Here is a 19,837-nt window from a genome sequence, read left to right as displayed (position 1 = left end):
TAAGTGCCAAACCAGCCACAGTGAACATGTGGTGGGCCAGAGCCTCCAACCTCCTATCAGTCGGGTCTTTAAAGGCCGGGGACTCCTCACCTGGAATGAAGGTGTCTTTACTTAACCTGGAAACCGGCGAGTCCACTACAGATGGGGCCGTCCACTTTTTAAACAGGGAATCCTAAGGATACAGCATCATAAAAATGCTTAGGGATCGCAAAAGTGCGTTTTGGACAACCTCACTGTTTTATGACAATATTATCAAAGTAAGCGGGAAAGGGGGGAATGCCCTCGCCGCCTTGGAGGGCCTGTGGGTGCCAAAAAGAGACCATTGCCTTCGACGCAGCATCAGCCACATCCTCCATGCTTAAAAATTCATGCACTGACACAATCATCGCATCCACCAGCGCCTTTTCATGCGTGGCTTGAAGAGCAGAGGAATCATCCTCACTATCTGAGCGCACGCAGGGTGCAATGGACGCAGACCCAGAAGGGTAACTCGCATCCGTGGCAGCCGAATCAGATCCAGGATCTGAGGAGACAGATGAAGCAGGTGAAGGCAGGGGGACAATTTTTGCTAGCCCGTTTTCCCAGGACCAAATCCACCTTGGATACTAAGGACTCCAGGACTGCCGTCAGTGAAGTCAGGGATTGTTGGGACCCGGAGGGCCCGGTAGTCTCTGAGAAGGGATCAGGTGGGGAAATGTGCTCCAGGGACTCCATTAGTGAAGAGGGGAACCCACACAAAAAAGTGTGTACCACTGCTAGGGACACCGCCAGCACCACAGAGGCAAGCACAGGGAACTACCGCTGCTATAGCAGAGAGAGGGAGAGAGAACCCCACAAAAATACTCATCACCACCAATGAGGCACTTACAGCCCCATGCTAACTGCACACTATGCAGCGATCAGTAGGAGAAAGATCCAGGAGTCAGCACTAGGGGATAAGGAGGGGATCCCAGCGCCAAAATCACCAACAGTACAGCATCAAAAACATGGCAGCCACTATTTTTAATGAGAAAACCACAAGAAAATGGCCACCGAGGCTACAGAAACATGGCCACCAATCTACAGTACAAAAGGCTACAAGAAAATAGCAGCACCATGCTGTTCCCGGGGGCCCAGCTCCACACCCCAGACCGACCTAAAAGGTATTGCCACCCCATGGGAGGGGAGGGGTGTGGGAAGATGGGGGGTAATAAGTCAGCAGAGGACCGAGAAAAAAAAGGGGGGGGATGCTGCATGGGAAGGACCAAGGCCAGGTGCGCCCTCGCGAGATGTTTAACTTACAGGCCAGCCCCTGTCCAGTAGGGCTATGTTGCAGCCTACCTGGCACGGAGCTGAGGCCTGCGGGCACTCGCTGGCCAGACTATGGGGACCCTTTGGATCTAGATTATCCAGTTCGTTGTCCAGTTCGGCAGTTGCTTGTACATTCTCACAGGAACAAAATAGGAAAAAGTTCCATCTAAAAAGGAAAAAAATTGCCAGGACCAGAGATCCCAGCAAGGAACTAGGTCCATTCTCCTAACTAGGCAGAAAAAAATTGAGTGCCTATAGTTGAAAGTGGGAGTATAACCCCTGGGACTGCCCCATAGGCGTAGTCAAGCTTTTTCCTGCCTTGTGTCCTACTCCTGTAAGGGGCAGTATAACCCAATGGTCAAGAAGATAAGGAGCTGTGTTAAGTCAATGAACTAAAAATAAATTATATTTTATTTTTACAGTACAGGACACAGGCGTCTTTAACCACTTTAAGACCGGAAGGATTTCCCCCCCCCCTTCCTGACCAGGCCCTATTTTGCGATTCGGCACTGCGTTACTTTAATGGATAATTGCGCGGTCATGCGACGCTGTACCCAAATAAAATTAATGTCCTTTTTTCCCACAAATAGAGCTTTTATCTGTGGTATTGCACACCATGCGGTGCAGTTTTTTTTTTTTTTTGCCCTATAAACAAAAAAAGAGCAACAATTTTGAAAAAAAAAAAAAAACAATATTTTTCACATTCTGCTATATGACATTCCCAAAAAAAATATATTTTTTTTTTTTTTTTTAACATTTTGGCCCAATTTGTTTTCTGCTACATATTTTTGCCAAAAAAAAAAAAAAAACACAAAACAAAAAAGATAGTAATTTTTATTGTTTTTTTTTTTTAACTAGTAATGGCGACAATCTGCGATTTTTTTGCGGGACTGCAACATTGCGGCGGACAGATCGGACCCCTGACTGACATTTTCGACACTGTTGGGGGGACCAGTGACATTACTACAGTAATCAGTGCAAAAAATATGCACGGTTACTGTAATATTGACATTGGCAGGGAAGGGGTTAACATTATGGGTGATCAAGGGGTTAAATGTGAGCCTAGGGAAGTGATTCTAACTGTCGGGGGCGTGGCTTCTGAAATGACCATAGAGACATGTGATCCTATATAGAAGGATCACATGGGCTCTATGATCAATCCAGGGATAAGAACGGTCAGCTGTGTTTACAACAGCTGATCGTTCTCTCTCAGCGGGGGAACGATCGCGGGTGTCAGGCGGCAATCGGAGCCGCCTGCCCACTGCATCGGCTTCCCCGATGACGAGCATGGGCAGGAGCTCGCGCTCTCCCCCTAGCCTCTTGAGAACGAGCGGGGGCAGGAGCACGCTGCCTGCGGTGCGTGCTCGCCCCCTAGCCTCTTGAAAGCAAGCGGTGTACAGCTACGGAGGTTCGCCAAGGAGTGGCTGCCTGCCGCCGTATAACCGAGGCGGGTGGTCGTAAAGCAGTTAAATCATAATGAATGGAATGTCCAAAAGCAGCCCAATTGAGTCGCGCAACACAGCAGCAAACAAGGCCAACAGGCACACATAACAAACAGGTCAAGAAGGCTCAATAAATTCAGAGAGCAGCTTGTTAACACCTTGCATCCAAAACTGGTAGAAGAGGCCTGAATATTCACCTGGTAAAAGGTTAACGTTTAAGCAGAAGCCCAGGTGGCAGCCTTGCAAAACAGAGACACATGATGTTGAAATGCCAAAGAAGCCCTAACAGATCTGGCATAGAAGAAACCCTATTCTTTAGACTACATGCTCCAACAATAACTTTTCTGATCCACCTAGCAATGGGAGAGAGAGATGCAGAGTTACCCTTGCAGGAGCCCTCAGAAAGCAAAAAAAGGAATCCTAATTTCTGAAAGGAAGTAGTAGCTGACAGGTAAAGAGTGAAAGAATATTTCCTAAGGTTTTGCAATAGAACACAAAAAACTAAAATGTATCCTTATTAAGGTGGACCTTGAGAAGGGAGGAGGCTTTTGACCTGGGCTTGAGAGCAAGGGAGAGAGGTTTGTCCTGAGGCAGGAAGATCTTGGATAGGGACATATCTATGGTCAGAGCCAGATACGCCAATCTGTGAGACTGAAGTGAGAGTTTGTACTGTCTTCCAAATGTTGACTGTGCTGGATAGCGAGACTGCTTCTTCAGCAAAAGATCATCCAGACACCCCACAACAAATTCCCTGAGCGAGAAGCAGAGTCAAAACCAGGACAAGCAGCTTAGGCTACATTCACACCTGAGCGTAGCGTTTTCGCGCGTTTTTTACCGCGATTTACAGGCGTTTTTTGTGCAGGCGTTTTTAGATTGAATAGAGACTAATGGAAAACGCCTGTAATCTGCCCAAAAAAGAAGCTCATGTACTTTTTAGAGCGTTGGGCGTTTTGCTCACAGCGTCAAAAGGCTCAGATGTGAACAGGGGCCATTGAAATGAATAGGATTTTTCTTGTTTGGCGTTTTGAGAGCTGATCCTAGAGTAGAAAAACTCCCCAAAAATGCCCCAAAACGCCTACATGTGAACGGAGCCTTAGTGAAAAGCCAGGGTGCAATGGACAGGCCAAATAAAAGGGTATCAAATTGATCATTTTGGTCACCTACCACAAACTGTAGATTGTGCTGGTATTCAGTAAAAATGGGAATGTGCTAAGGTCCCAGATATCTATTGAGGCCAGAAAATTCCCCGGCAGGATGGAGGGAATCACTGACCTGATATTTTCCATGCAAAAAGTTTGAACCCACAGAAACAAGTCGAGTAATTTTAGATTCAGAATGGTCCAAATGTCTCCATCTGGCTTTAGAAACATAAAGAGGTTTGATTAGACACCTTGAAATCGTTCCGCTGTGGGTGTAGGGGTGATGACCCTTTGGAACAAAAGTTGATGAACAGTAGTCAGGAGGCCCGCCTGTCATGACAAAGAATGAGACAGCTTTGAAAGCATGAAGTAGAGAGGCAGCAGAGTGTGAAACTTCAATGTGTAGCACTGGGAGGTGACCCTCTAAACCCATGCGTTTGAAATTGGTTTGGGTCTGAAGACAACAGATGTCCTTCCCCTGCCCCTAACTTCAAAAAGGACCATGCCTTCCTACAAAAATACATTCCTGTCAAACTTGCCATTGCAAAACTAAGATGAAAGAAACCCTTCCTAATATCCGGCGTAGAAGATTTACTGGTAGGTCACAAATAACACCACATTTGAAAGGAAGACCTGCTAACCTGCCCTTGTAATTACTGGTAATCAGTCCATGACTTTCCTGCAATCTCAAAAAGATTATCAGTTACATAGCTTGCTACATAGTGAGGTTGAAAAAAAGACACCAGTCCAACCTATGAGTGTATGTATAATTGTTTATGTCAATAGTACATTGTATACCCCTGTGTGTTGTGGTTGTTAAGGTGCCCATCTAATAGTTTTTTGAAACAATTGATATTCCCTGCTGATATCACTGCTTGTGGAAGAGAATTCCATATTCTTACTGCTCCAACGGTATAGAACCCTTTACGCAGTTTAAGTTTAAACGACTTGTTTTCTAATTTTAGTGAATGGCCTTGAGTCCCTTTATATTCCCTTTCGCTGAAAAGTTTGTTCCCTATGCTAGGGTCAAGGGTCATTGGGTCAAGGGTCATTAGGACAAGAGCACCTTGAAGTCCGAATGTTTTGAGGACTTCTGCTCTTAGTTACCATCAAGGTTGCAGAAACTAGTCCACCCAAGCTATACCCTGTGTTGAGCCCTGATAAAAGGGAGTATTGTTGCCTCAGGAACACATTGAAATTTCATATATGACCAACAATCAAAATGATCTTGGGGCGCTTTAATCCGGTTTTGATCTTTCCGTAGTTCATTGGTTAGGGCTTTGCACCAGGCAGACTAAGGCCATAGACCTGTAAAGGACCTTGTGGCTACCCCACATACTGCACTACGTGCCAAGGGTAGCGCCCACAGCAGGATCCAGTACATGTCAGCAATATTACAGGCCTGCCCCACATCTTAGCTCCAGCCAGGTACAAGTATGGTCTCCCAAGGCTCTGCTGGAAGCTGCATAAAAAGTCACAGTGGTGACAGTATGGTGCAGCTGAGATCTTGAGAAAAGAATCAGCTTTAAATAATCAACTCCAGCAAAGAGAGGAGGTCCATTACCTAAGTGAGAGGACTTGTATGGAAGACATATTTTTTTGCTGGTGTCAAATCATCTGAAGGTAGCTGCATAATAATAATTTAAACAAGCTTGTGTCCTGTAATGTACAATCAGGAAATACACTTTTTGAGGGATTCACCCTAGAAGACATATGTCAGACTAGAATAATCTGTTCAGTATTTTTTTTTTTTTCCCATTTCATTATCACAACATAGGGGCAGAAAGTACAATTACAATACAGTTTAATACTGTAGGAATTAGAGGGCCCGGCTCATTTTATATTTTTTTAAAAAGAAAAACAATTGAAATAAAGCTTTTTGGCAACGAAAAATACATGGTACTCTAGAATGAGAGCTTTTAATTATTTGCAAGAGTCAGAGGATCATTTATCATGACAGCATTTTTATTTTACCTTCTTTCATGGCAAAGGCTTGGCTATCGGCAATGACCTGTGGTATATCAGGATTGTAACGTGTTCCTTCTGGGAATATCACAAGGTACATCTGAAAAAAGAAAAAAAAATATGTACAATAAGAAAACCAGGCTTGGCTTATTTTCAAAATTAAAGAAATAAAAAATGTACAAATGACTGGAAGAAGATCTATAGAAAAGGATAACCCCTCAATATGTGATTGTTTTAAAGTGTAGGAATATGTAGAATTACCTACATATTGTGGTGCAATGAATTACATATTGTGGTGCAATGGATAAATATGCTATGCTAATGCATTCTTTGGACTTTATCTGAGCATAAAGGGCAAAACAAGCCACAAACCTGCCAAAACAGATTATTTTACAGCATAGTAATATTCTAAGTTAATTTTATTCAACAATATAACCATTCAGATAACAGTGGTTTAACATTACATGGCTAGCCACGTAGAAAAATAATGTGTTTCAATTAAAAAGAGATTTTAATTCAACGGTTTGGAGTGGTGTTGGCAGAGAAAGAATCTCAGGGAAACAAGACTCGGCTCCAAATTTATTTTAAGATGGTTCATTATTATCTCTTGTGCCATATTCCTTCCATTTCCATTCTGTAGCTCCTTTTGCCTTGGTATTCTCTTATATATCTGTGTCCAACTACTAGATGAGGGCTTAAATAGCAGGACCCTTAAAAGTAAGGTTTTAGCTTTGCCAATTTTTATATTAACCTCTTCACAACCACGTAATACATATATGTGGTTTCCAGGAAGTGGGCTTTAAACCTGGATGCTGCATATATGTGTTCTAATGCCTGTGCTGGGAGCATACTCGCTCTGTGACTTGCAATAATGATCAATGACTGAGACCCGGGCGAACCGGATCACTGTGAAAGCTGCTGATTGAATATCACTGATCATTCACCTTATAAGGCCACCCGATGTTGTTCCTCCTCTGTGAAGGAGAAGATACATTGTATCTAGTGATAGTGTGTCAGTTAGGTTCAGTGTCTCAGTATGTCAGTAAGTGTCAGTTAGAGCCAGTTGTGGCCCGGACACACAATCCGAAAATCGGACAACAGATAGTCTGTTTTTTTTGCATGCTAGTCGCATATTGAAAATGAAGAGTATACTAAAGTTACAAAAATTCTCATACAACAGAATTAAAAATTGGAAGTGAAGTAATGTGTTGTAGTGTGTATTTGTATTGCATTTTCAAATGTCAACTGTACTGACTGAATGAAAATCGTATGATCTGGTATTGTAGGAGAAAACTTTTTGTGCTTGTTTGATCAGATAATAAAATCGGATGAAATGTCGTGATCAGCTCTCGAAAGCTGTGTACCAACAATCAGAGTATTAAACAATCGTTTCGAAATCAGTATTTTTGGATCATGTGTACTGGCCACAAGGCAAGTTTCTGTCACTATATCTGTGTGCATGTCTTTTACGGGCAGCATTTATGTTAGGAGCAGTATATTTTAGGTAGAAGAAAATAATACTTCTAGAAGGAGTTCAAGTGTTGTTGTCAGTGTATCTAAGCAACACCTAAAAAAAACTAAAAACAAAAACAAACATGCATACTATTGTTTTGGTGCCCTACTATGGCTACAAAGAACAAATAATGCTTGAATGAGTGGTATCTCTGCGACAGTGAAAAGTAGGGAAATTTATTTTGCAGGATTTTTGGTGGTGGGTCAGGGTAATGGCATAAAAATTGAAAAGCTAAAGTTTGAAAGCCTTTGTTGCAAAAAAAAATAAATAAATAAACAAGGTATAATCCACCTGGATGAAGTCCCGGTTCACATTTGTGCGATGTGGGAAGGCTGCGAATTTGCAGCCTGTTCCCGCATCGCAAACGCACATCTGGCAGTTCACACTGCCATATGCGATACGCAGGGGTGTCAATTAAAGGTTAACAACACCCCCAGTTTGATCGCATATCGCAGTGGGATCTGACAGTTCACACAGGATCGGATTGCACAAGTGTGAACCACTGTGCGATTCGATCCTGATGCGGCTGGAAAAAAGGATCCTGTGCGTATTTTGTGCGGGTGCGGTGCGAATTTCAGCCATACAAAGTGTATGGCTGAATTCGCACCGCACATCTGATCGCATGTAATGAAGGAGCAGTGCGCTCCGATATTACATGCGATCGCCGCACTCGCAAGAGTGTGAACCGGCCCGAAGTGGTTACGATGATATGTATAGCTTTACTAACACAAGTCAAAGTTGCAAAATTAAGTCTGGGCATTAAAGGAGAAGTTCACCTTTTGGAACATGTTACACCCGTATTTAGGGTGGAACATGTAACATGTTCCAGCTCCTGCTGCCAGTTACCCCAATCCCTCCCTTAGTGTGATAGTGAGCAAAGGATTGTCCCCTTGTACCCGCTGTCACTTTTTGCCACACAGCAAGGTGATTCATTCAGTTTCCAGCTACCGCAGCTGATGGCTTGTACCTCTGAATAAACTGCAAGGGTGCTGATGAGCGCTCTCGTAGTTCATTCACAAGCCCTGCAGCTTTCAATCAGACTGCCTGTATACAGGTTCAGGCAAAAAACTGCAGGGCTTGTCTGCAGAAGACTGACATTGTACCCTCAATCACAGGTGCATTGCTTTCCAGGCTCCTGCAGGAAAAAATAAATGCACATTTTTTTGCAAAAATGTGTGCATTTGTTTTTTTTCTGGAAAGGTGAACATATCCAAAGGTTTGATTTGACCCTTGTCATGAAGGGGTTAAAACATAGGGGCATAAATTGGCTGCAATGACAAAAATCATTGGATATTTTTGGTTCCCACTTTGGACTATAAACAAAGCATATGTACCAAGTAGGTATTAATTTGCTTAGGCAACCATCTACAAGTGTCAAAACAAATGTATTTAGGCCTCATGCACACTGGCTAATGATTAAATGCTTCAAATATGCTGTTAGAAGCTGGTAGAAAAAATGCTTCCAATGCCCTGTTTGTACATGTGTATGACAGCAAACACATACTATTGGCTAAAATACTAACTTATTCTAGCCACTAGAATACATTTACATGCATATGTGCATGTTTAGGTGTGTTTACATATGTAGGAGCGTAAATTACACAAAAAAATTCCTCTATGAATGCAGGTTTAAGGGATTTTTTTGCAACTGAGGCTGGGTTCACACTATTGCAAAATGGATGCGGATTTTCTCCGCATCCAATTCGCATGCCAGGAGATTGTGACCGGCTCTCTATGGAGCCGGTTCATATATCTCTGGAGTGGCTCCGGCGCAAATTACACAGGAGTCCTTCATGTCTTCTGGTCCATTTCAGGTCCGAATGCAGTCGATTTTCAGATTGAAAATCGGACCTGAAAACGGTGAACATGGATGCCCCGGGCTGATTGCTGCTCTAAAATTTCACCTGTAAATGACACAAAAATTAGATAACCTAGTCTAGAGCTGCAAACAGGCAAAAACACATTTTCACTTGAAAATATGCAAATTTTGATTCTACTGAAATAGGGAAAAAGGCACCATACTAATACAGCTAAGGAGTAGTAACGTTATGTAACAGCAAAGCAGTTGAGAATGCTTGCACATACCACTTAACAGAAATCCTGATGGAAATAGGTTTATCCTATAGTAATCTCTGGGCATGCCAGCTCTTTTCATCTGAGGATTAACTTGTTGGCAAGGCTTTTGTGTAGCTTGAATAAATAGACTTATATACAAGTTTATGAGTATTATACCAGCTTTGAAGCACTTAAGTCTGCTTAGACTTTACTTGGCATAATGGAAGGGAATATATTTAAGTAGGGTATCAATCAGATGTATGTCAGGATACATTTCCCTTTGCCTAAATTTACCTTAAAGTGTAAGTATCGTTGCTTTTTACCTTTTACCTACAGGTAAGCCTATAATAAGGCTTACCTGTAGGTATAATTAATATCTCCTAAACCTGCAAGGTTTAGGAGATATTCGTCGTGAAGGCAGCCGCTGAAACCAGCGGCGCATGCGCTCTGAAGGTCCGGTGGGCCTTCAGAGCTCTTTGCCGGCTCCTTGTCAGAAAGTAACGGTCCTAAAAGTGACGTCATCGCGGCTCCGGCCACTCACAGCGCCAGAGCCGCTGAACCAGGAAGAGATGCCGAGGAAACATGACTGCTCCCTCAGCGGTGATCGGGGCTTCGTTTTAAGGTAAGTATTTAATAATGAGCTAGTATGCGATGCATACTAGCTCATTATGCCTTTGTCCTGCAATGTTTGTTTTTTTTTTCAGTGAGGATACAACCGCTTTAATAATGGTGTGCTGTAGCATTAAAACAAGCCCTCAACCCCAAAATAAATTCTGTTTCTTGGGTGATAGCAAAGCTTTTATGTAAAATTAACCACTTAAGACCCGGAGGATTTTGCTGCTCAAAGACGGGGGCCTATTTTGCGATTCGGCACTGCGTAACTAACAATTGCACGGTCGTGCGACACTGTACCCAAATTAAATTGATGTCCTTTTTTCCCCACAAACAGAGCTTTCTTTTGGTGGTATTTGATCACCTGTGCGATTTTTACTTTTTGCGCTATAAACAAAAAAAGAGCGACAATTTTGAAAAAATAACAATATCTGTCACATTTTTTATATGAAATTCCCCCCAAAAAATATGTAAAAATCTAAATTTAACATTTTAGGCCAATTTGTTTTCTGCTACATATGTTTGGTAAAAAAAAAAAAAAAAAAAAAAAAAAAAAAAAAAAAAAAAATCGCAATAAGCGTATTTTGATTGGTTTGCACTAAAGTTATTGCGCTTACTAACTAAGGGAAAGATTTATGTCATTTTTATTGTTTTTTTTAACTAGTAATGGGAGCGATCTGCGATTTTTTTTGCGGGTCTGCGACATTGCGGCGGACAGATCAGACCCCTGACTAACATTTTTGACACTTTTGGGGGTACCAGTGACATTACTACAGTAATCAGTGCTATACATATGCACTGTTACTGTAAAAATGACACTGGCAGGGAAGGGGTTAACTGTATTAGTGATCGAGGGGTTAAGTGTGTCCCTAGGGGCGTGATTCTAACTGTAAAGGGGCGTGGCTAGTGATGTAACCACAGAGACATACGATCCTACATAGCAGGATCATGTAGTCTCTGCAGTTAGATCAGGGAGAATGACAGGCGGCTTTGTTTACATTAGGCGCCTGCCTTTCTCCCTCTCCACTGGGAGATTGCGGGTGACTGGCTGTAGCTGGCCAGCTAGAACCTGTCCTAGGTTGCTAATATGACCTACATGCATATACAGCTAGACCTGTTAATAACCTCAATACAGTGCATATGTTTATATGTGAGAGACAAAAGCAGAGTTATTTACTGTGATTTCATGTTTGGATGTCACATAACAGTTGTATGTTGCGTTCACAGAAGCAAAAGGAAATTTGCCTGTAAGATTAATTTATATGCCTGTAAGGTAAGCTCAGACACAGCAGAATTTAAACCAGAAAGCACAGAGTTAAACTTTATTACCCAGAAAGAGTTTGTGGCCAATCACAGCCAATCTCACACTCAGCAACAGTCTTGGCCAATCACAGCCAGCCTTACACCCATTTTTTTTCTATGAAGCCTCATGCTTTCAGCCAACCTGCTCATTCCACTACAGAGTAAGAGAACTGAATAGACACACAGATCCACAGAGCAGTTTTATGGAAGCAAGTGGCCAAAAATAGGTAATTAACAGTTATACATGTTCCTATTGTTAGTAATGTGATTAGAGCTGTATACTGAACTAGTTATGTGTTCTGTGTTCACTTGTAGTTCCACCAAACTATCAAACTTCAAGAGTTATATCGAATTCAAACTATCGAACAAACCCAAACAACTCTAACAACTCAAAACCAAACCCAAGCAAACAAACAGCAATAGAGAGAGAAATATATCCACCATTTGTTATACTGTATTCAGCACATGTTGTACATGGACTGTCTGCTGCCAAAGTGTCACTGTTATCTATGAAGAAAAGTTGAAGTTAATAAAGAAGATATCTGAAGCCTTTGGTGTGCTCTTTAAACCTACTGCTTTCCATAGAACGGTATTAGAGGAATTTATAGAGTAACAGACAGTCTGGATAGACTGAAGTCAGAGAGATCCAATTCTTCTAATGCCACAGCGCATAAGGCACTTTGTAGTGCTGCGCCTGCCACAGTGGAACTATTTAGCCCTTTGAGGGCAAAGTAATAGTGCTCCTCAACTTGCAGAGTAAAGAGCGCATTTGAGCAGCGGAGCTACATAGAGGCCATAATGTGTGGTTTTAGTCAAACTGCAGCCGACTCTTAAAGTGGCAAGACGGCAAAGGCAAGATAGACACAGAAAGAGCGCCAACCCTCCTGCGATTCCTAGAGAGAGAAAGAGACGCATGGTGGGAGGCCAAAGTCCAGAGCTAGAGTGCCTGCACCGCTACCCACGGAGAGACCACGTACTGCAGCCAGCTAGTTTCCCGCCACTAGGCCAAAAGCCTGCAGCACAAAGCATCGCAAGTCAGCGCAGAGCATCGCAAGTCAGCGCAGAGCATCGCAAGTCAGCGCAGAGCATCAGATCAAGAAAAGACAAGTCTCCTTTAAGACTGATATTTGTTCCAGCAACCTACAGATCGCAGTATCCTGCTCTTCAGAATAAGGTCAGAACTTTCCTTTATTACTTATCATTGCAATAGGCTTGACAAGAAAGACATTTTCGTGTTCAGGAATAAAAGGACTGTAAGTAAAAAACAAGGGGCAGTTGTAGTACACGGACTCTAAAGTATTTAAAGTGAATGTCATTTTTTACTGCCTGCACCTATTGCTATTGCACTTAAAGTGAAAGTCATTTTTATTGCCTGCACCTATTGCTATTGCATTTAAAGTGAAAGTCTTCTTAATATTCTTATTGAGTGTTATAGCATTTAGAGTAAAAATGTCTAAGTCTAGTATTGCTATGCCACTGTTAGAGGATACAAGGATAGATAAGTTAGAAAGTGAAGAGCAAGGGAACCTGTCTGAGGTAAAATAGTCAGATGCAGCATTAGTCTTGCCCCAAACTGATATATCCCAACCAGACGAACTAAGACGTTCAGAACGTATCAGAAAACCGACCGCAAAGATGCTGGAAAATTTGGAGCAAGAAGCAGCATTAAAAGGAAAAAAGTTCACCAGAATGTATGATAAGTGGAAATTATACATTAAAGATGTTTGTAGAAGGCTAAAGCAAGAAAGTGTAAAAGAAAACTTGAGTGATATTGTAGAGACGATAGAAGAATCTGAATCAGAGCTTATGACAGCATATGTCAATCTGCGGTCATCCACGACACCTTCCCAGGACATTGTAAGGAACATGGACACATGCACTGCAGTCACTATAGATTTAGTAAAGCTCATGAGAGAACTATCATCTGAAGCTAACTATGATGAAGTTAAGGCAAGAAAGAGAATGAACAAGCTCTTTATGAGAGACTATGCTAGGTCCTTAGGGGGAACCACAATCTCAAGTGGGACTTCCTTCACTAGCAGAAGTGCCAGTAACATATCAGAGTCCTCAAGTACCTTAATAGCCAAAAGAAAAAGAACTGGTCAAACAACTTGCTGTCAAGAAAGCAGAAATTGAGATGGAATCTGCCATTGAGGCGCAGCGCCTACGAAAAGCTGAAATGGAAGCTAAAATGGAAAGTCTGGAAAGGCTGAAAGAAGTCAAGATTATAGAAGCCAGACAGAGTACACGAAGAGGACCTGAATAGTAATCATAAGTCCAAATCTGTACTAAGTGAAGATGCAGACTCCTACTTCCTTTCATACGCCCAGGAGAATGAAAGGAAATCACCAGTACGTAGTGAAGAAAAAAAGTCAGTGCCCTTCTATCCCTGCTCAGAAAGACAAAGAGAGAGACTTACCTAATTCAGAACTAGGTGAGAAAATAAAACTAGATGATCCTATTCCTAGATGTCACTGCAATGATCAGGAAAATGTTGCAACTATTGTCCCAGCAAGACGACAGAGAACAGTCCCAGCAAGACTTCCCGTTCCAGAACCTCCTGTATTTTCAGGAGACATACTGAAGTTCATAGAGTGGAAGGGGAGTTTTGAAATGATCATTGAGCACTATTGCTCCAGGCCAGTTGACAAGTTATTCTACCTTCAGAAATATGTTGGTGGAGAAGCAAAGAAAGCTCTTGAAGGTAACTTCTATAGAACAGACGAAGAAGCCTACAAACAAGCTTGGGAAAAGTTAAATGCAAGATATGGTCATCCTTTCTTAGTACAAAGAGCCTTTAGGGAGAAATTGAATACCAGGTCTAAGATAGGTTCTAAAGAACATTTCAAACTCCAAGAGTATGGTGACTTCCTGCAAGCATGCAGCAATGCCATCCCACATGTAGGAGGACTAGAAGTACTGAACGACTATCTGGAAAACCACAGGATGCTAGCTAAACTACCTGAAGGAGTGGCTTCTAGGTGAAATCGCTATGTGACTGAACAGTTAGATCTAAATAAGGACTTCCCAAGTTTTGAAAAGTTCTGAGTTTGTCAATAAGGAAGCACGAATAGCATGTAACCCAGTAACAGCATCTTATGCCTTAAAATCCTTAGAAGAAAGGCCTGCTAGAGATATAAGACGTTCAAGAGCAGCTAGCTTTGCAACCAACACAGCAGCTAAAGGTCTAGATACCTACGAGAGCAAGTTCAAAGTCACTACTGGGATCAGTAGAGAGACAGGACTGACAAATCCTCAGACTACCTTTAAGTGTATGTTCTGTGGAGAGAACCACTCCATACACAAGTGCCAACAATTGAAAGAGAAGTCCTCAAATGAAAAGAAAAAATTTGTACTTGATAATAAACTGTGTTTTGGATGCCTAAGAAAAGGACATATTACCAAGTAGTGTAAGAAAAGGGCCACATGTAGTGTTTGCAAAGGACGCCATCCTACACCACTACATGAAGAACGTCCAAAGAAGGATGAATCCTCAATACCTAAAGATGCTGAGGAAGAAAAGAAAGTATCAGTATTCTTTTGCAGAGTAAGGGAAGGAGAAAGCAACGGCACATCAATGGTCGTACCAGTGTGCATTTCAAATCATAAAAGGAGGAATAAGAAGGTATATGCCTATGAACTATTGGATGCCCAAAACGATGTTACCTTCATTGATCAAGAAATCTGCAAGAAATTACAAGTGGCTACAGAACCAGTGAAGCTCAAACTCACCACAATGATGGGGAGAGATACATTAGTGAACAGTCAAAGAGTCAAAGGATTGAGAGTTAGAGGACTTCATTCAAACCTCACATTAAATCTACTTCCAGCCTATACGAAAGATGATATACCTCTAGATCGAGATTGCATACCTACCTGTGAAACAGCCAATAAATGGGAACACCTATCTGTCATATCACATGAAATGTCCCCGCTGAAGGAGTTTGGTGTTGGACTTTTGATAGGCTACGATTGTCCCGAAGCATTGGTACCACGAGAGGTAATCACAGGAGGAAAGGGTGAACCCTATGCTGTTCAAACTGATCTAGGATGGGGTGTTGTTGGAGGAAAACAGCAGATTGCAAACTCAAGACAGGTGACAGGATTGTGTCATCGAATATCCGTCCAAGAGTTACCAACTGTAAGTTCAGCAAAAGTAATCAAGATCCTTGAGTCTGACTTTGCAGACATAAGTTCTGAAGAAAAGAGTGTATCTCAAGAAGACAAAGTTCGTACACACTCTAGAAGAAAGTATTCAGCAGAATCAACAAGGTTATCTTGAAATGCCCTTACCCTTTAGAGAACGACCTTGTCTGCCAAATAACAGAAATCTTGCCCTAGCAAGATTGAAATGCCTGAAGAAAAAGATGGAAAGAGATCCCAGATTCAAGCAAGATTATTTTAAATTCATGGAAGGCATCCTTGGAGAAGGACATGCAGAGAAGGTGAATAACCAACCTAAAGAAGGAGAAGTGTGGTACATCCCACATCAAGGTGTTTACCACCCAAAGAAACCAGATAAGATTAGAGTAGTATTCGATTGCTCAGCAAAGTATGATGGTGTTGCATTGAACGATCATCTACTAAAAGGACCAGACCTTACAAACACTCTGCCTGGGATTACTCTGTAGATTCAGAAAGTATCCTGTAGCGGTCATGTGTGACGTTGAAAAGATGTTCCACCAGTTTCATGTGAAGAATGAAGATAGAGACTTCCTGAGGTTTCTATGGTGGGAGGACGGAGAGACAGATACAGAGCCAGCAGAATACAGAATGAAAGTACACTTGTTTGGAGCAGCATCGTCTCCAGGTTGCGCCAATTATGGTATGAAGTACCTGGCCAACAAAAATGAAGAGGATTGCCCATCAGCAGCAAATTTTCTTAAGAAAAACTTCTATGTAGATGATGGTCTTATAAGTCTAGAGTCCACAGAATCTGCAATCAAACTAGTAAAAGAAAGCCAAGAGTTATGCACAAGAGGAAATCTGTGCCTTCATAAATTCATCTCAAACAACAGAGGGGTACTGGAATACATCAGTGACTCTGAACGTGCATCAACAATGAAGGATGTAGATCTCAATTATGATCATCTTCCAGTTCAGAATGTACTTGGATTGGGATGGAATGTAGAGAATGATGAGTTCTTCTTTGAAGTATCCTTTGAAGAGAAAGTTGCAACTAGACTTACCATTCTTTCCGCAGTGGCTTCTATATATGATCCATTGGGATTCTTAGCCCCAGTGATCCTTAAAGCAAAAGAAATACTACAAGAATTATGCAGACGGAAGTTGGGATGCAGAGGCGGCTCTCTAATTAGGCAAATTAGGCGATTGCCTCAGGCCTCGCACTCACAGGGGCCTCGCGGCCGCCTAATTTGCCAAGTTAAAGAGTTGCCTCTGAGGCTGGCAGCAGGGATCTCCCTGCTATCAGCACAATCCTGACTCCGAGTCCCGGCCGATCTGTAAGCAAGAGAATCCGGGGCGGGCTGTGATCAGGAGCAGCTCACTGACATCTCCGGATCACAGCCATACTGTAGTTGCGGCGGTGACATGTGGGGAGGAGACTGGAGAGAGATCTGCTGCCTGCTTCTGCTCCTCCTTCCAACCTCTCCTCCTATGCTTGCCCCGCCCACACTCCCCGACAGTTTTCTCCTCAGAAGATGTTTGGGCGGGAAGATTGAAGACTAGGAAGAAGAAGAGGAAAGCTGGCACCTGATCCCTTCATCCCTCCATCCCTCCATCCCTTCCAGTGAGTACTCTGATCTAAGGGGCACTCTTCCTCCATCTCTTTCCATTCCTTTTTTTCTCCCTCCCCTCCTTTCTTTCTCTTTTCTGTCCGTCCCCCTATCTATCCATCTGTCCCCCTATCTGTCCATCTGTCCCCCTATCTGTCCATCTGTCCCCCTATCTGTCCATCTGTCCCCCTATCTGTCCATCTGTCCCCCTATCTGTCCATCTGTCCCCCTATCTGTCCATCTGTCCCCCTATCTGTCCATCTGTCCCCCTATCTGTCCATCTGTCCCCCTATCTGTCCATCTGTCCCCCTATCTGTCCATCTGTCCCCCTATCTGTCCATCTGTCCCCCTATCTGTCCCCCCATCTGTCCCCCTATCTGTCCCCCTATCTGTCCATCTGTCCCCCTATCTGTCCATCTGTCCCCCTATCTGTCCATCTGTCCCCCTATCTGTCCATCTGTCCCCCTATCTGTCCATCTGTCCCCCTATCTGTCCATCTGTCCCCCTATCTGTCCATCTGTCCCCCTATCTATCCATCTGTCCCCCTATCTGTCCATCTGTCCCCCTATCTGTCCATCTGTCCCCCTATCTGTCCATCTGTCCCCCTATCTGTCCATCTGTCCCCCTATTTGTCCATCTGTCCCCCTATCTGTCCATCTGTCCCCCTATCTGTCCATCTGTCCCCCTATCTGTCCATCTGTCCCCCTATCTGTCTATCTGTCCCCCTATCTGTCCCCCTATCTGTCCATCTGTCCCCCTATTTGTCCATCTGTCCCTCTATTTGTCCATCTGTCCCCCTATCTATCCATCTGTCCCCCTATTTGTCCATCTGTCCCCCTGTCTATCTGTCCCCCTATCTGTCTATCTGTCCCCCTATATGTCCATCTGTCCCCCTATCTGTCCATCTGTCCATCTGTCCCCCTATTTGTCCATCTGTCCCCCTATCTGTCCATCTGTCCCCCTATCTGTCCATCTGTCCCCCTATTTGTCCATCTGTCCCCCTATCTGTCCATCTGTCCCCCTATTTGTCCATCTGTCCCCCTATTTGTCCATCTGTCCCCTATCTGTCCATCTGTCCCCCTATCTGTCCATCTGTCCCCCTATTTGTCCATCTGTCCCCCTATCTGTCCATCTGTCCCCCTATCTGTCCATATGTCCCCATATTTGTCTATCTGTCCCCCTATCTGTCCATCTGTCCCCCTATCTGTCCATCTGTCCCCCTATTTGTCCATCTGTCCCCCTATCTGTCCATCTGTCCCCCTATCTGTCCATATGTCCCCATATTTGTCCATCTGTCCCCCTATCTGTCCATCTGTCCCCCTATCTGTCCGTCTGTCCCCCTATCTGTCCGTCTGTCCCCCTATCTGTCCGTCTGTCCCCCTATCTGTCCGTCTGTCTCCCTATCTGTCGGTCTGTCCATCTGTCCCCCTATTTGTCCATCTGTCCCCCTATCTGTCCATCTGTCCCCCTATTTGTCCATCTGTCCCCCTATCTGTCCATCTGTCCCCCTATTTGTCCATCTGTCCCCCTATCTGTCCATCTGTCCCCCTATCTGTCCATCTGTCCCCCTATTTGTCCATCTGTCCCCCTATCTGTCCATCTGTTCCCCTATCTGTCCATATGTCCCCATATTTGTCCATCTGTCCCCCTATCTGTCCATCTGTCCCCCTATCTGTCCATCTGTCCCCCTATCTGTCCGTCTGTCCCCCTATCTGTCCGTCTGTCTCCCTATCTGTCGGTCTGTCCCCCCTATCTGTCGGTCTGTCCCCCCTATCTGTCGGTCTGTCCCCCCTATCTGTCGGTCTGTCCCCCCTATCTGTCGGTCTGTCCCCCCTATCTGTCGGTCTGTCCCCCCATCTGTCGGTCTGTCCCCCCATCTGTCGGTCTGTCTCCCCATCTGTCGGTCTGTCTCCCTATCTGTCGGTCTGTCTCCCCATCTGTCGGTCTGTCTCCCTATCTGTCGGTCTGTCTCCCTATCTGTCCGTCTGTCCCCCTAGCTGTCCGTCTGTCCCTCTATCTGTCCGTCTGTCCCCCTGTCTCCCTCTCTGTCCCCCTGGCCGTCCCCCTGTCCGTCCGTCCGTCCCCCTGTCCCTGTCTGTCCGTCCCCCCTGTCCGTCTGTCCCCCCTGTCTGTCTGTCCCCCTGTCCGTCCGTCTGTCCCCCTGTCTGTCTGTCCGTCTATCTCTCCCCCTGCCTGTCTGTCCGTCCGTCTGTCCCCCTGTCTGTCCCCCTGTCTGTCCGTCTGTCCCCCCGTCTCCCTGTCCGTTCCCCCTGTCCGTTCCCCTCATGTGAGTACAAATCCTTCTTTTTTATTGCTATACAGACCAGGATCCCCCAGTTTCACTCCAGTTTTCCTCTACCCATCCCTCATCATCTTCCCACTCCCCCCTTTTTACTGCCTCCTCCTTCTCCCCAACCCCATGTTTCCCAGTCCCATCCCTCTCCTATTCATCCCATGTGATTGCCACAGTACACATCCCACCCACACAAGCAGCAGTAATCAGCCTCTGGGTTCTTCCTTAAAGAGGAAGTAAACCCTCCTCTGTAACTTTTACCTATAGGTAAGCCTATGTTAAGGCTTAACTATAGGTACTGTAAATATCTCCTAAACATGCACCGTTTAGGAGATATTTACCTTACATGCAGTCAGTGACGTCACTGGCGCATGCGCTCTGAAGGAACGGCCACTGGTGCCGTTCCTTCAGAGTCCCGTGCCGTGACCGTTGGCTCCCGCGCGCATGCGCGGGAGTGACGTCACCGCGGCTCCAGGCAATCAGATGGCCGG

The 19,837-nt window shown here is 44.1% G+C and overlaps 2 protein-coding genes across 2 annotated transcripts in view; both read right to left on the bottom strand.

Annotated features, from left to right (window-relative positions):
* Positions 1-19,837, bottom strand: part of TMEM14A (transmembrane protein 14A) — a 1,080,999-nt gene that overhangs the window by 311,746 nt on the left and 749,416 nt on the right. The window lies entirely within an intron of this gene.
* AGPAT5 (1-acylglycerol-3-phosphate O-acyltransferase 5) overlaps positions 1-19,837 on the bottom strand; it is a 216,350-nt gene that overhangs the window by 85,898 nt on the left and 110,615 nt on the right. The window contains exon 5 of the mRNA XM_082251943.1: positions 5,846-5,936. Coding sequence (XP_082108069.1) covers positions 5,846-5,936 — 91 coding nt within the window. The remainder of the gene's footprint in view (positions 1-5,845; positions 5,937-19,837) is intronic.

The sequence above is a fragment of the Pelophylax lessonae genome (genome assembly GCF_965119305.1).
Source record: "Pelophylax lessonae genome assembly, chromosome: 3".
Taxonomy (NCBI): Eukaryota; Metazoa; Chordata; class Amphibia; order Anura; family Ranidae; genus Pelophylax; species Pelophylax lessonae.
Note: the sequence above shows the minus strand (reverse complement) of the source record. Positions and strands in the feature narration are given on the sequence as shown.